The 13886-nt window shown below is 44.0% G+C and overlaps 1 protein-coding gene across 1 annotated transcript; it reads left to right on the top strand.

Annotated features, from left to right (window-relative positions):
- Positions 1-181: 181 nt before the first annotated feature.
- Positions 182-13191, top strand: Golt1b (golgi transport 1B). The gene is made up of 5 exons (XM_028757554.1): positions 182-291; positions 4923-5014; positions 6479-6657; positions 8769-8850; positions 10833-13191. The coding sequence occupies exons 1-5, from the start codon at positions 267-269 to the stop codon at positions 10869-10871; spliced, it is 417 nt and encodes a 138-aa protein (XP_028613387.1). The 5' UTR covers positions 182-266; the 3' UTR covers positions 10872-13191.
- Positions 13192-13886: the final 695 nt, after the last annotated feature.

Raw genomic sequence — 13886 nt, 5'->3', positions numbered from 1 at the left:
CGGATCAGCCCCCTCCACCAATCACAAGCCATCGCCTTCTCTGATTGGCTGCGTGGTGCGGCGTCCGTGAGCACATCCGAACAAGAGCGCGTGCTATTGGTCTCGCTGCAGCCAATGGCGAGCGGCCTTGCGGCTCAGCGGCGGCAGCTGCGTGTTTCCGGAAGACGTGGCGGCTCGGGCCCGGGCGGCGTCGCCGAGGCTCATCTCCGGACTAGGCTTCGCAGCGTGTGCCCCGAGGCACCGCGGTCCTCGCCGCCGCCGCCGCCATGATCTCCCTCACGGATACGCAGAGTAAGCGCTACCGGGTCCCCGCTTTGGCCGGTGTTCCCGCCGCAACCTCTGCTCCGCCCTGCAATGAATGGAACGAGCGTGGCGTGGGGCGGCGGCCCGCGGGAGGGAGGGGGCCGCTACGGGAGGCCCGCCGACCTGCCCCGGCTCAAGTGGCGCCGCCGCCTTTGCCCCCGTGACTTGGATCCGCCGCCGTACCAAGTTTCCGGGGTGGCGGGAATGGGACTGTCCGCCTGCGCCTAGCCTCCTGCAAGGCTGGCGTGGTTGGGAGCGTAGAGAGCGGTGATCGCGGTGATCAGACACTACTGTTACCAACCTACCCAAAATTCCCTTGCAAGGACTTAGGTTTACCTCCCGCTTAACTTTCAACCAAGTTTACTAATTTTAAAGTTACTTTGTGCTCAGAGCTTTGACTTTGATGTTTTAGATTTCTGGGTTGGGAGTCAGGATCACATTGTCGGTAAATGAGGCTGGCCTTGCGCTCATTGTGTCAAGGCTAGCCTCCCCACTTGTAATCCTTCTGCCTCAGTCTCGAAAGTTTTGAGATTACAAGCATGAAAGACCCTGCCTGTCTCTACAGGTAAAGGATTTCTTTATTAGTGTTGTATACAGTACTTCGTGGTGTGTTTTATTTTAGCATCTGTTTCTGCCTATCTCATTCTGATCAGCTTTTCAGTCTTGCTTTTTTTTTTTTTTTTTGTGACCCCAGAGATTAGAGCATCCCAGCCAAGTGTTCTCCAGACTAGCTGAGCGTTATCCCAGGCTCCATCGTTTTCACTGTGACTTTTCCATTTTTCTACCTTTTCTTGTCAATCTTAATTAGTTCTCTATTTATCCGCCTACCCAAGAGGTTTACTTTATAAAGATGTTTGTATGGGTCTGACATCTTTTGCCACATTTTGGCTCATTGCTGTGAACTTGGTTTCTTCAGACTATAGTCACCTTGGATTTTCAAGATTCTAACATCCCACTGAAGTGAAACAAAAACCTTCCCTGAAGTTATTCTCAAGTGGAGTTTGAAGATTTAAATTCAAGTCCTGGCACACTGGGATGTCACAGATCTTTATGATTCTCTCCACACCCTGGCAGTCCACTCTGTGTCTTACTATGGATTGTACAGCTACCTTTTCTAGCCCAGGGTTGCTGTCTATTGGTCCAGTCAGGCTCATTTGGTTCTAGTCAGAAGTAAAAGTGTCCTTTTTTCTCCTTCTGTCACTAAGTCCCATGAACTTGTTTCAGTTTACTGCAACATGTAGTTATATGGATAAGAGTGCTGTTAATTATTTTGTAATGTTTTCTAACATGTATGTGGAGGCCAGAGTCATAGGATCCTGCCGGAGCTGTAGTTACAGACGGTTTTTAGCTGCCTGATGTGGGTGCTGGAAACCCACTTGGATCCTCCGGAAGAGCAGTTTTTATTACTTATGTGTTTAATTCTTACACGAGCATAGGAAGGGAGACATGGACCATTTATGAATTGGAACATGTAAGGCATTCAGTTACACACAAAGGCAGAGAAAGCCATGGTACTGGGATTACGGACTTAGAAGCCTTTGTTCTTTTCACTGTAGTACTAGCTTCTGAGGAGACTGGATGTAAACATTCCCATCTTGGGATGGTACAAGTCTTTGGTATATAAATTACTCTGTGCACAGAGCAGAGAACGTTACTCTCCAACAAAACTAACACAGTGGGGAACTGGATTCTGGACAGAAGAAGCTGTTTTCCCCGTTTTACCAGATTTCTTGAGATGGTGAAATTCTGTGATGTTCACTTGTGAATTTCTGAAGTGAGATGGTGAGTTACAGCCAGTGGTTAGGGAACCAGAGCATGTCAAATTCAGATTATATCTGTGTCTTGTTGACTGTGGGGTTGAACCAGTAGCAGCCCAGAAAGGTGCCAGCATGAGTCATGGCTTTCAGATATGAGGAGGTTGATCAAGCTCTGAGCAGAGTCGAGTGGATGACAGTTCATGATTGGCTGAAGATACTATAGTACACCTTCCCCCATCCCAGCAGGACCTAAAGAAATGCCAAGACTTACTCAGGGAGATGAAATGGGGACAGCTTCCCCTTATATCTGGATTGTCACATTAAGTAAAATGCTGCTGTGGTATTTGTTTTACTTAGTTGAACTCTTCTGTTTCTTAAAGGGTGTGATGAGGAAGGTGGGGCTGCTCTCAGTCTGTGAAGGTGTCCCCATCACTAAAATGTCAGCTGTGATTGACAATGAACTAAACTGGTCTTTCTTTATAAAGTTTCTTCAGTAGACCTTTTCTTTATGTTAGCTAATGTATCATATTGCTTTAATCAAGCTTTATTTTTTATAGGCAGAAAAAAAAAGATAGATTATGTTTTGCCAAGTATGATTCAGGCAGGAAGATCACTGCACCATGTAGGCCTTTTGACTTCAGAGAACTTCCAGATGGATGAGGAGAGGGACAAAGGGTAAGGTGGAGGTGAGAAAGGGGTGTGATGAGGCTTTGACTCCTTTCATGGGGGATTCCTGGCAGCACTGGGCTGGTGCCAGTGTGGCAGAAGAGTCCACAGGCGGCTGGTGCCTTTGACCTGCACTTCATAAATCATGGCTGTAGTAGGACTGTGGACTGAGAACACTGGGTCTGGAGTCTCCCTGCTGCCTGGTGTGGCCGCTCTCCACACTGATGCTTAGATACAGCAACCAGCAGTGGGCTGTTCATGGGAAACTTGAGCCTCAGAACTTTGTTAAAGAAATCCTAAGGCACTGTGGGCCCTGCGCTGTGAAGAGCCTCCTGGGTGTCTTTTCTACTGCAGCTAACTCTTAAAAAGTCTGGTACCTACTGGGTTGTTCTAGACTAAGATTAAATTTAAGTCACTTACGTTCTGCTCATTCCAGTCCCCTTGAGTTTAATGAGTACGTTTTTTAACTATAGGTAAAAACATGTATAATGGTTAAAATAGATAGATACTTAGCCGTAGTTTGATTTGGGGCACCTTGAATCTCCTCTCTACATGTTATCTTCCAACCCTAAAGTGATGTGATTCTGATTACAGTCCAGTGATCCTGGGAGGATTGTAGATTGTATATTCTCTGGGAAGTACTTCATAGTACCTGACTCCTGACAGGTTCTCGATGCATAGGAACTATTTCCATATCGTTTTCTTCCTTTATTTTTAAACTTGAGGAATGCTTTAACTTTGTGTGTGTGTGTGTGTGTGTGTGTGTGGCCACTTTGTGGCCAGATTGACATTGTCTTGTTCAATCATTCTCCATTCATTCATACATACATACACACACACACACACACACACACACACACACACACGAATGGCAGGGTCTCCCACTGAACCTGGAGCTCACTGATGTGGCTAGACTGCCTGGCCAATGAGTTTCAGAATCCCCGCCTCTGCCTCCCCAAGGCAGGGATTGCAGGTGTGAGCCACCGTTGGCTTGGCTTGTTATGTAGATGCTCAGCATCTGAATTCAGGTCCTCCTGCTTGCAGAGCAAGGACATGACCAGCTTGATTCATGTCTTCATAAATGAATATCTTGGATGTTGCATCATCCTGACAATTTGTGAACTAGAAGGTAGTCACATTCAGATGACTGGGCTGTTAGGATTTGCTCCTAAGTACTTGTTACTTAGGAGAGTTTCACTTCCTCCTTCCTCTATATTTTTCTCTAGGAAATTAGAGTCTAACACCAGATAATTGCCTTAGGAAATTCTCCTGAGAATTTGAGCAAGAAAGTATTCCTTTGGTATTTACATCTCAAATACATTTAAATAAGAATGGTGGGTAGACAGGCTTGTAAGTTCTTTCTGAATAATTTTAGAATCAAAATGGAAGATAGTATCAAAAAACTTAGGAGGTGGAGATGTAGAAAGAGGTAAAGGTAATAAAGTATCAGCTCCTCAGAGCCCCGCCCCCATCCCAGGTTGAGAGGCTGTGTTGTAACTGGCCTGGATTTTAGCTCACTAGAGCTGAAGGGAAAATAATCACAGGTCAGCAAACAACAATTCTTAAATAAAACAATAAAAAGAGCAAGCCATCCTCTTGGCTACAGCAGTGTGACTGAGCCTGAGCGGTGGCGGCAGATTTGGCATTGTGACATTAGCACGAGTGTGTCTGGCCTCGTGCTGAAGGGCAGGCCTAGGGAATACAAGGCCAGTACAGCATTTTGATGCAGGCTAGGCTTCTTTAAACTGTGCCCACCACTGCGTTCAGTACCTACAGCAGCCCTTGGTCTCTCCTAGTGACAAGTGTTAGTGTCTAAATAAAGAAGCAAAAATGTAGGCTTGGTTAAGAGTTCAGGTTTTAACTTTAAATATGACATTGGTAGTATAAAGTTTGTAGGCGGTAAATACTTAAGCCTGTGCATATTTGCCTAAGTCAGAGTGGGTTTTATAGCTAAAAATGTATATAAGCAAAGGTTTAGAGTCTCGATCTGTCTTTCCCTGTCTCCTGCCTAAGAACTTCTCCTCTGTTCCTGATTTACGTTTGGCTGTAGAACTCGTGGTGCTGCCTCACTTTGTAGTGATCCTGATGCTGGAGTCTGGGCTGCTGGGCTGGGGCCCTGTGGCATTCTGTGCTGGGTTTATGGGGTTGGGGAGGACCTGACTCTTCTTTGTCGTTAACCATGTGATTTTGTTGCAGAAATTGGCATGGGCTTAACAGGATTTGGAGTGTTTTTCCTGTTCTTTGGGATGATTCTCTTTTTTGACAAAGCACTGCTGGCTATTGGAAATGTAAGTCTTTGAATGTGTGTCTTTTAAATTTTCACCAGTCAATTTTATCTACAAGTGATCTGTTGCTTTTTAATCATAGGAAGTGACTGTCAGGTTCCCTGTTTGCAGCAGCAGCGAAGCCCTCAGTTCCGTGTGACTAGCAGACAAGCTTAAGAAGGTTCCCGCTAGGTTGATTGCTCTAATCAGTGTTTGTGGTGGGATTTACAGTGGGTTAAATGAATGACAGCCCGGAATAGGAGATCGAGGCAGATGACCTGGCCAGGCATGGCGGCTTAGGCCTGTACACTCAACACATAAAAAATTGACGTAGGATGGCCACAAATTTAAAGCTAGCCTGGGCTACAGAAATAGATGCTGTCTGAAAAAGTAAAAGAAATATGACGTGCTAGCCCCTTGCCTTAGTAAACTTATGAAAATATTTTAATAAGAATTTCTAAGACTGTACATATGATTAAACTGTGTAAACAGATTTTCAGTAACCTAAAAGCATTTAAAAAGTACATCTGTTGCCGTGAGATGGCTCAGTTGGTAAAGGTGCTTGCCACCAACCAATCTCTGGAACCTACTTGATGAAAGAAGAAACTCAGCCCTTCTAAGATAGCCTCTAACCTGCCTGCACATGCCCCCGTACAGGTAAATAAGTGAATAAATCAGTTAATTTATTTCTTGACTACATGGCTGTGGTGTTAGCTGACCTCCTTAGAAACAGCATGCCTTGTTGCCTTGCATATGTGCTGCCCTGTCTGTGTGTTGGCGGTCAGGCAGGAGCTCCAGAAGTAAGCCATCCCCCTTTGGGAGAGATGAAGTCACTGCAAGATGTCAGATGTTTTTGAAGTCTGTAGCCTATTTTAATTAAAGAGAGAAAGGGTAACAAATTTATGTTTTAAGCCGGTGGTATTAACAGCACTGCTGTCTGGGAATGTGACACTTAGCTAGTGGGCTAGCTGTGTATTGGTAAGTCATAATGTTTTCCTGAGGAAAGCCAATGGGGGAAGTATTTCACACACAGTGAAGGAGAAACCAGCTCAGGGGTAATCTCTTATCCACACATGGATCACGTCTGCTGCTGTGCTCTTCTCCTGAAGTTCACACTGATCTAATGCTATCTACACAGCCGTCACCCAAATCTTCCATTCCTAGAAACCTCTGTACCCCACAGAGGCAATTGTAGAATCAGGGAATACATTTGAGTGACACAATAAAAGCAGCTGGCCATCCAGGCCTTGCCAACTGTCTGCTTGAATAGGCCTTTTTCTTTCCTATCCAGTCAAGCTGGAGCCTGCTGTAGGGGTGGAGCCCTCATCCCAGCGCATCTTCCTTCTTCACTGAATGGAGACAGACAAAGAATGAGGCCGGTGAAGGCAGCGGGACTTCAGCACGCTCAGACTCCCTCACTGTGGAGCTGTCTCCTGGCCCTTGTGCAGTGTCTAACCCTTCTCTGTGTTGCATTGTCTTCTCTCCTAGGTTCTGTTTGTGGCTGGTCTGGCGTTTGTCATTGGTCTAGAGAGGACGTTCAGATTCTTCTTCCAGAAGCACAAAGTGAAAGCCACTGGGTTTTTCCTGGGCGGTGTGTTCGTGGTCCTTATCGGCTGGCCTTTGATAGGCATGATCTTCGAGATTTATGGATTCTTTCTCTTGTTCAGGTGAGGCCCTTCCTTTTTTTCTTTTCTTTGGTGAGCCATAGTCTCAGATAACTATTACAGAAACCCAGGTAGTTGCACTAGTGTGGGAGACTCTCTTCCTGACTGACCACTGCTTATACTGAGTTTTTCTTATAAGTTTAGGTCAGTCAACTAAAAAACTGTTTCCTGCATGTAGATGATTGCCTGGGTGAGATAATAAAGTATCTATAAAATATCTTCAGTGCTACAAAATTCATTTAATCGCCGTTCATAAGGTATATACAGGGTTTGGCATTTCTAACAGGATGGATAGGTACATAGATCTGTCATTTTGTAATGTTGCTTCATAGTGGCTGCTGTTTGGTGGCAGCATGTTCAGTGCATGTGCGTGGTAAACAGTCTAGTAGTGAACACACTGGGAATGCCGGTCAGTTGCTATCTTGCAGGAGTGAGTTGGCCAGAAGACAGTGTGTGTGAGAAGACAGTGCTCAGAAACACTGCTTGTATTTATTTAAAATGCCAGGCACAGTGTCACCTAAAACATAAAAATGAATAAAGTACCAAACCTGTCTTAGGGGAGCTACCATTTCTGATATGGGAAACAGACTCTAAAAGCTCCAGAAATGCAGTGACAATGTTGTGTCACCACAGAAGGACACAGAATATTCTAAGAGCATGGTAAGGAGGAGCTTATCCAGGAGGAGAAGAAAGAATGTTCAGAGAAGCTGAGTCTTAAAGAACGGATCAGAGCTCATCCTGTCATACGGAGAGGGTGGTTGACTGGCAGGGATAGACTGAGTTGTGAACGCTCTTGTTGTTCTGAACAGGGAGAGCAGTTCCCCATGGGAGTGGGCCACAAGCCAGAAGAGGCTGCAGACTTCCAGGTGCTTATTGTCTTACCAGATTTAGGCTAAAGAGCAGTGTCTGCAACAGAGAGGCAGGGAGGGACACGAAAGATGCTTAAGCCAGAGACAGTTGAGCCAGGAAGGCATTGTTGGGCGAATACTCATCAGGCTACATGCGCATCAGGGTTCACTGAGATCTCTCCGCCTAAAGGACCTCACCACTGAGCTGAGGACAGGCCTGAGTTGGATCCCCAGGACCTACGTGGTAGACTTAGAGAGCTGCATGCTCACACAAGCTCACATACACACGTTAATAGAAAACAATTAGGGTGCATTTAGGAAAGAACAGTTGGAGATAGAAAAGGACATGTAAAAGGCTCAGAGTTGATGCACAGTATAAAGTTAGGAGATTGAACATTGACTGTTCTCCATTTGAAGTGGGAGAAAGGTAAAGACAACCGAGATGGCAGTGAAGGTCAAAAGACCAGAGTTGACCTTGACAGAACAAGATGCTGTCATTTGTTGGTAAATTGCATTAATACATTGGCTCCATGATTTCAAGAAGCTTCTGGCAAAACCCTTGTGCTTCTCTTGGGTTTTGTTTGTTCTGAGGGAGTCTTGGCTTGAAATCTAGAGTCAAGGGTCTTTGTGGTTCTTTCTCCAAATACAATAGCAGCATCTGAATCCACCTGTTGTGTTTTTAAAGATACCTTTAACAATCCAATGAACCTGCATGGCTTTGAAGCCTGTGCCTACCATAAGAGCTGTTCTCTGTGGTGGCATCAGTCACTAACTGTGGGTTCGGAGTTGAAGCTTACTAACCTTTCTTCACTGTGATATTTTCATCCCTGTGAACTGCATTTTAAAGACCCAGATGCAGTTTATTTCTTTAGCATTCTCAAACTGTGTCTTTTTTGTGGGCTCACTGATCCACAGTTAAACTAAGAGGCTGTGTCACTTCAGTGGCCATGTATCCACCCCAGACACTGACGTGATGTGAGCCTCCCCACTGTGGTAGGTGTCCTGTCAGTGTCGTGCTCATGGTCTTCTACAGCCCGTTTCTTTTGGTTACCCCTCCCCTCTCCTGCTGTCGCCAGCAGTAGAACAGAAAGCCTGTGGTCTGATCACAGCACGTCTAGGTCCCATTATATTCTGGGCACCATTTTACCAGCAGTCAAATTGTTTACTGCACTTGTAGCCAGTGACTCAAGTATTCATCTTACTGGGCTCGTGGTTTCTCCTGGTAGAGAGCACTGAAGTCTAATTACCTTGTCTTCTTCCTCCCAGGGGCTTTTTTCCAGTGGTCGTTGGCTTTATCAGAAGAGTGCCTATCCTTGGATCCCTCCTAAATCTACCTGGAATCAGATCAGTAAGTAGTCACCTAGTTAGCAAAGCATTTTTACAAACCACCCAGATGTGTGGATTATGGTGCCTTTTCACTGGGAGTTTGGATCATTGATGTGATTGCATAATTATGGTATAAATGGTTATGTCACATAGATCCTGGTTACCATGAAAACCAGAAACTAATCACTCTTAGACCTATGAAGCCTGACATTTTGTTTGAACATGCCATTTTTAGTATCGTTTTCTATTTTGATGTTACCCCAATTGATAATGCTGAGCTACTTTTATGAATTTATGGGTAAAAGCCTGTATTCAAGGTGTACTCCGGATGCTTGATACTGACCTGCCATGAGAGCTGCCATCTGCTGTGGGGTCTCAGAGGCTTCTCAGGACATACCTGCCCTCCTGTACACACCTGTGTGATCACATTTACCTGTTGAATGATCAAGAAGAGAGCTGCAGACCTGTGACCATAGCAGAGCTCAATGGCTGCTAGCCGTTCCTCTCCAGGGTCCAGCATAATACGTGCCACTCAGGATAAAAATGCCAAACATTTTCCCCAAGTGAATGAGTGAAAGGTGCTTGTGTCTGATGTCAGACCCAGTCAATCCCATGACAACTCCAGATGACTTCTTCTTAGCCATTTTCTTCATCTGAAAACTGACTAAGATCGTGAACTATGGAGACAGGGCTGGAGATAGAGTCCCCGGAGAGAAGGCAATGCTTTGGGCTCAGAGCAGCCCGTGTCAGAAGTCACCTGCCGAAGAATCTCTCGTAGTTACATGCTCGTGCAGAACAACTGGGTTAAAGCCCAGAATGCTTTAGAAAGGCTCGATGAGCCTGTGTAGAGATTGCAGAGAGAAACAAGGACTTGTAGAAGGAGGAATACTCCTGTAAGCCCAATCCTGTTCCACACCAGGTCAATCTTAGAGGCGGAATAGCCCTCCTGCCACAGCCTGGGTATTTGCAGTTACCTGTGAAGAACACATACAGTGCTTTTTTTTTAACCACTGAAATTTATTTTAAAGTTCTAGTGACTCCGCATACACTGTGGCAGTCACCACTTTAGGATCATTTCAAAGGTTAGTATGTCAGCTTGGGGTGGGGTGCACAGAGGCACCATTTGTCCGTTTTACCAGACTCAATGTAGATACTGTTTATATAGGGAATGAATTTACTTAGACCTGTGGTTGTCCTAGCTTACAGATTCTGGTGTGACTGTGTAAGTGGGCAACCAGTAGAGTAGGGATCTCCAGTCATTTCTTAAGTAGCAGTGTGAAGCAGAAGGACAGAGGCACTGCTGGCTAGAACACACAGTGCTCTACGTTGCAGCGTTGCCACTGATCGTATACACACTACCATCTGGATGCTGAAGAAAGACAGACTTTCCGAAATGGGATGGAGTCGCTAAAGTTAAAAACCATTTACGTGAATGTTCATTGAAGTTCTTATTTGAAAATTACAAATTTACATTGGCAACACTGGGTGTTTCAGTCATTGTCCACTTGAGGATGATGTCCAGAGTGCTCAGTTAACATATTTTTAGTTAATAGCTGTTGTTGACTACTGAACTTAATTGAGTTAAATCTGTTTGTCCAAAGACCACATAGGCCCAGAAGAGATGCTCAGGAATGGTCAGTGGAAATATCTTACTGGGTTCACTACTGCATGAGTGGCTGGCATGTCAGTCTTTTTCTTTTTGTTGAGCTAGCAGTGTCAGTGTCATTTTATTTATTATTTTACTCATTGTGTTGCATTTTTCATATTTCACCCAAAAATTCATGTGTATAACATGTCATGCAAAAGCAACTTTTAAAAAAAAATAATTTTGTACACATCTGAGGAGATGGTGGTTGGGCACCATCCAGTTAACGACTGTCAGTAATGCCTTGAATTCCTGCAAATGTTGTAAAACTGGATGTTTTAAACCAGCATCTAAAGGGTTTAGTCAGTGCTCTTCAGTGCTTGCCTGCCCTCTGACTCTCTTTTTTTTTCTCCTTACAGTTCGTAGACAAAGTTGGAGAAAGCAACAATATGGTATAACAACAAGGGAACTGAAGAACTTAAATACTGTATTATTTATAAAACCCTTTTGAAGAATATTCAGCACAAAGTTAAATTTCACGAACTAGCGTATAAAGTTCCTTACAGAAGTTTAAAATGTACACCCTCCAAAGTCCCAACAGCTGTGACAGAAGCAGCGGCAGGCTCGTGAGGCCTGAGATCCGAAGATGGAGAGGATGAAGCCTATTCCAATGCTTAGTGACTTGAGAAGGCTGTTTCTTAGTCTTGCTGCAATATGTGAGACAGCCGTTCGTAGAGAACCATGGTGTCTGTTACTTTTTCTTTTTTTTTTTTAGAAGATTCAGGAACACCAGTAGGCATTTGATTTTTTTTTTTTTATTATTTTTTATGATGTCCACTGTGATGGCCCAGATATATCTAGGTGTCCTGGGTTTCTAATAATGATGCCTGGATTGGATTGGATTATGTCGTCTCCATGTGTCAGCCCAAGGAAGCCCAGTTTCATGTGTGAATCACTTTTTTTGTAAACATGGATAAAATAAAACTTTTGTGGTCCTTTTGAATCTTAATATTTTGGAGCCAGATAAAAATTTGAACTAGATAGTCATTTTTGAAATACGCAGAGGTCATTCTGAGCTGTTACTTCGTCAGTCATAGCTAACCACGTTCTTGACTCAACAACAGTCTGGAAGCGCAGATGTGGTCTGAGTGTGTTCATACAATCTGTCCCACGCAGAAGCCGAGCAGAGCAGAGTTCTGACCATGGAGCAGTCTGCTACAGAGGCTATTGGAGTCAGCTTTGGGATCTAAACAATATACTCCACATGAGTTCTCCCATACCATGATGTAGTTTCTCTTGTTGGGTTCTTAGTGAAATTTGGCCATAGTTTCTCACCTTGTTTTTATAACTTATGGTGATATTGAAGGTGTGTAACATGTTAAAGGTTTTTTTCTGTGACTGTGAGAAGGGCTGATGATTTAATCTTGATTTTTTTTCCCTCTTATTTTCAGCTTTATTGTAATATCCAAAAATCAGCATGTACCGCATCTGCTTCCCTCGCTATTCTCCACTTGAGTTAGGAAGGAAGACACCCCTGTTGAAACATGTAAAAGCTCTTTCGTTATAACCAAACTGGCCGTAGCTTCTCATGAACCTGATGCTGAGGGAACACGCCGTTCCCATCTGTTGCTGGTTTGCCCACAGGAACAGTGATGGTTTCCTTCCTTGCCCAAGGTTTTAGCTTTCCTGTTGGACATGGGAGCACTTCGTCAGACACAGTACTATTTATCTTACCACTAATGATTGCACTATTTATTTTTAACAGGCTCGAAGCTTTTTAACTCATAAAATCATAATTGAAATTGTATTTATTTACAAACCATTTCTACAAGACATTACAATGCTGTTTTTAGTTAAATCTCTCAGTGCCAGGAGAATCCCCAGCCTTGCCTATCTGCAGAAGGAAGGACTGGTTCTTAGTGGGATGGTTCGTTCTCGTGGATCACTGTCGTGTTTGGTACTTGCTTGGTACTTGCATCTGACTCTACGGTGTAACCTGTGAAAACTCGATAAGTGGAGAATCCTACCTCAATAGCTCATGGGATAATAAAGACCTGGCGTTGTGTCTGATGTTCCTCAAAAAAGTCCCACCTTTCCTGAAGTGTCAGTGCTATGCTTTGAGAATTAACCTGTGTAAGGTGCCCTGTAGATTTATAATAGGCTTTGGCCTATATAATTGACAGTGGCTAGGTCTCCTGTTAGAGCAAGAGTCTGCCATTGTACTCCTTTGTAGACATGACCCCATCAAAGTGGGTTTTGCACTACAGCAAACCTCCCCTTTCAGCAGCCTGATTTCAGCAAACACTGGACCTGAGAAGATGTGAGAGGCTCACGGTCCTTAGTAAGGTGGAGGGCTGAGGCGGCTCTCAGTTTAGGGTGAGTCCAAAGTGAACCTGGACTGTTGGCCACACTGCATTTCTCAGTCAGAATCTTGAGGCTCTGCTTTTAAACAAAGCAGCCCTCAGACCTCTGGAAGCCCTACTGTGGGTTCCCTCAACCCCAACCCCTTCTAAAAGTGAGCCTTCTGTCTTTTAACAACAAACAAATACTTTGATTATTCCCCCCAGATGGAGGACAAGGTCCAGTACTCAGCCTTAAGTGTTTCTGTCATGTTCAAATGTATCCTCTGTAACAGAAACATACTTGCAATGTTTCTTTTCCCTTATAATTCTCTGGAATTCAGCTGCTTTAGAAGTCTCATGGTCAATTATATACTCTAACAATGGCATATTGTAAATACACTTGTCTTACCTCAATAAAAGGGTACTTTTCTATTCATTGGTGGTCAAGTTTATCTTTACTTTGAAATTTTAAAACTTAACACTATAAAATAACCTACCTTATTTTAAAAATTGGTCATTGTCCACTTTTGTCTGTCAAATGCCCTTGGACATTTTTATATCCAAATTGCTTGAATGCAGTCATATAACAACTGTATTCCCCAAAACATTTGGAAGCTATTTAAATGTATAAAAGAATTTTGAGTGGATTGAGAGACAGCACAGGAGTTCTAAGCTCTTTGAGGGATCCAGATTTGGTTTCTGACAACTTATGTTGAGGCTCACAACCTTCAGTACCTGCATGTCCAGAGGAGCTGATGGTATCCTCTTGGGTCCTCCGGCATCAGGCATATATGCAGTGTACACCCATGCAGCAGAACACTCATATACATAAATGAATATTCATTGCCTTGAGCCACATGCTGTTTTTAAAAATGGCAGACTCCTCTGGGCATGAGTACAGACAGGTTGCTGTGAGTTCTGGGCAGCCAGGGCTAAGTAAGTGCTTTCAAAAGCAAACAAACAAACAAAACAAAACAAAAAGATGTGTTGGACTCAAAAGATCTGCCAAGCATTTGGTTATTCAACAGACTTAGGTGCTTAAAGCCCACGACCAGATACCAACGGACAACTAGAAGACTCATAATTCCTATCCATCAGGAATTTTTAACTAACACCTGCAAATATACTGAG

This window comes from Grammomys surdaster, unplaced genomic scaffold (genome assembly GCF_004785775.1).
Source record: "Grammomys surdaster isolate TR1022 unplaced genomic scaffold, NIH_TR_1.0 126176, whole genome shotgun sequence".
Taxonomy (NCBI): Eukaryota; Metazoa; Chordata; class Mammalia; order Rodentia; family Muridae; genus Grammomys; species Grammomys surdaster.
This window is presented reverse-complemented; position numbering and strand designations above follow the sequence as displayed.

Coding starts and splice junctions, on each gene's coding strand:
- Golt1b (XM_028757554.1), top strand. CDS start 267: ATGATCTCCCTCACGGATACGCAGA. Junction 292..4,922: donor CTCCCTCACGGATACGCAGA/GTAAGCGCTACC, acceptor ATTTTGTTGCAG/AAATTGGCATGGGCTTAACA. Junction 5,015..6,478: donor CACTGCTGGCTATTGGAAAT/GTAAGTCTTTGA, acceptor CTTCTCTCCTAG/GTTCTGTTTGTGGCTGGTCT.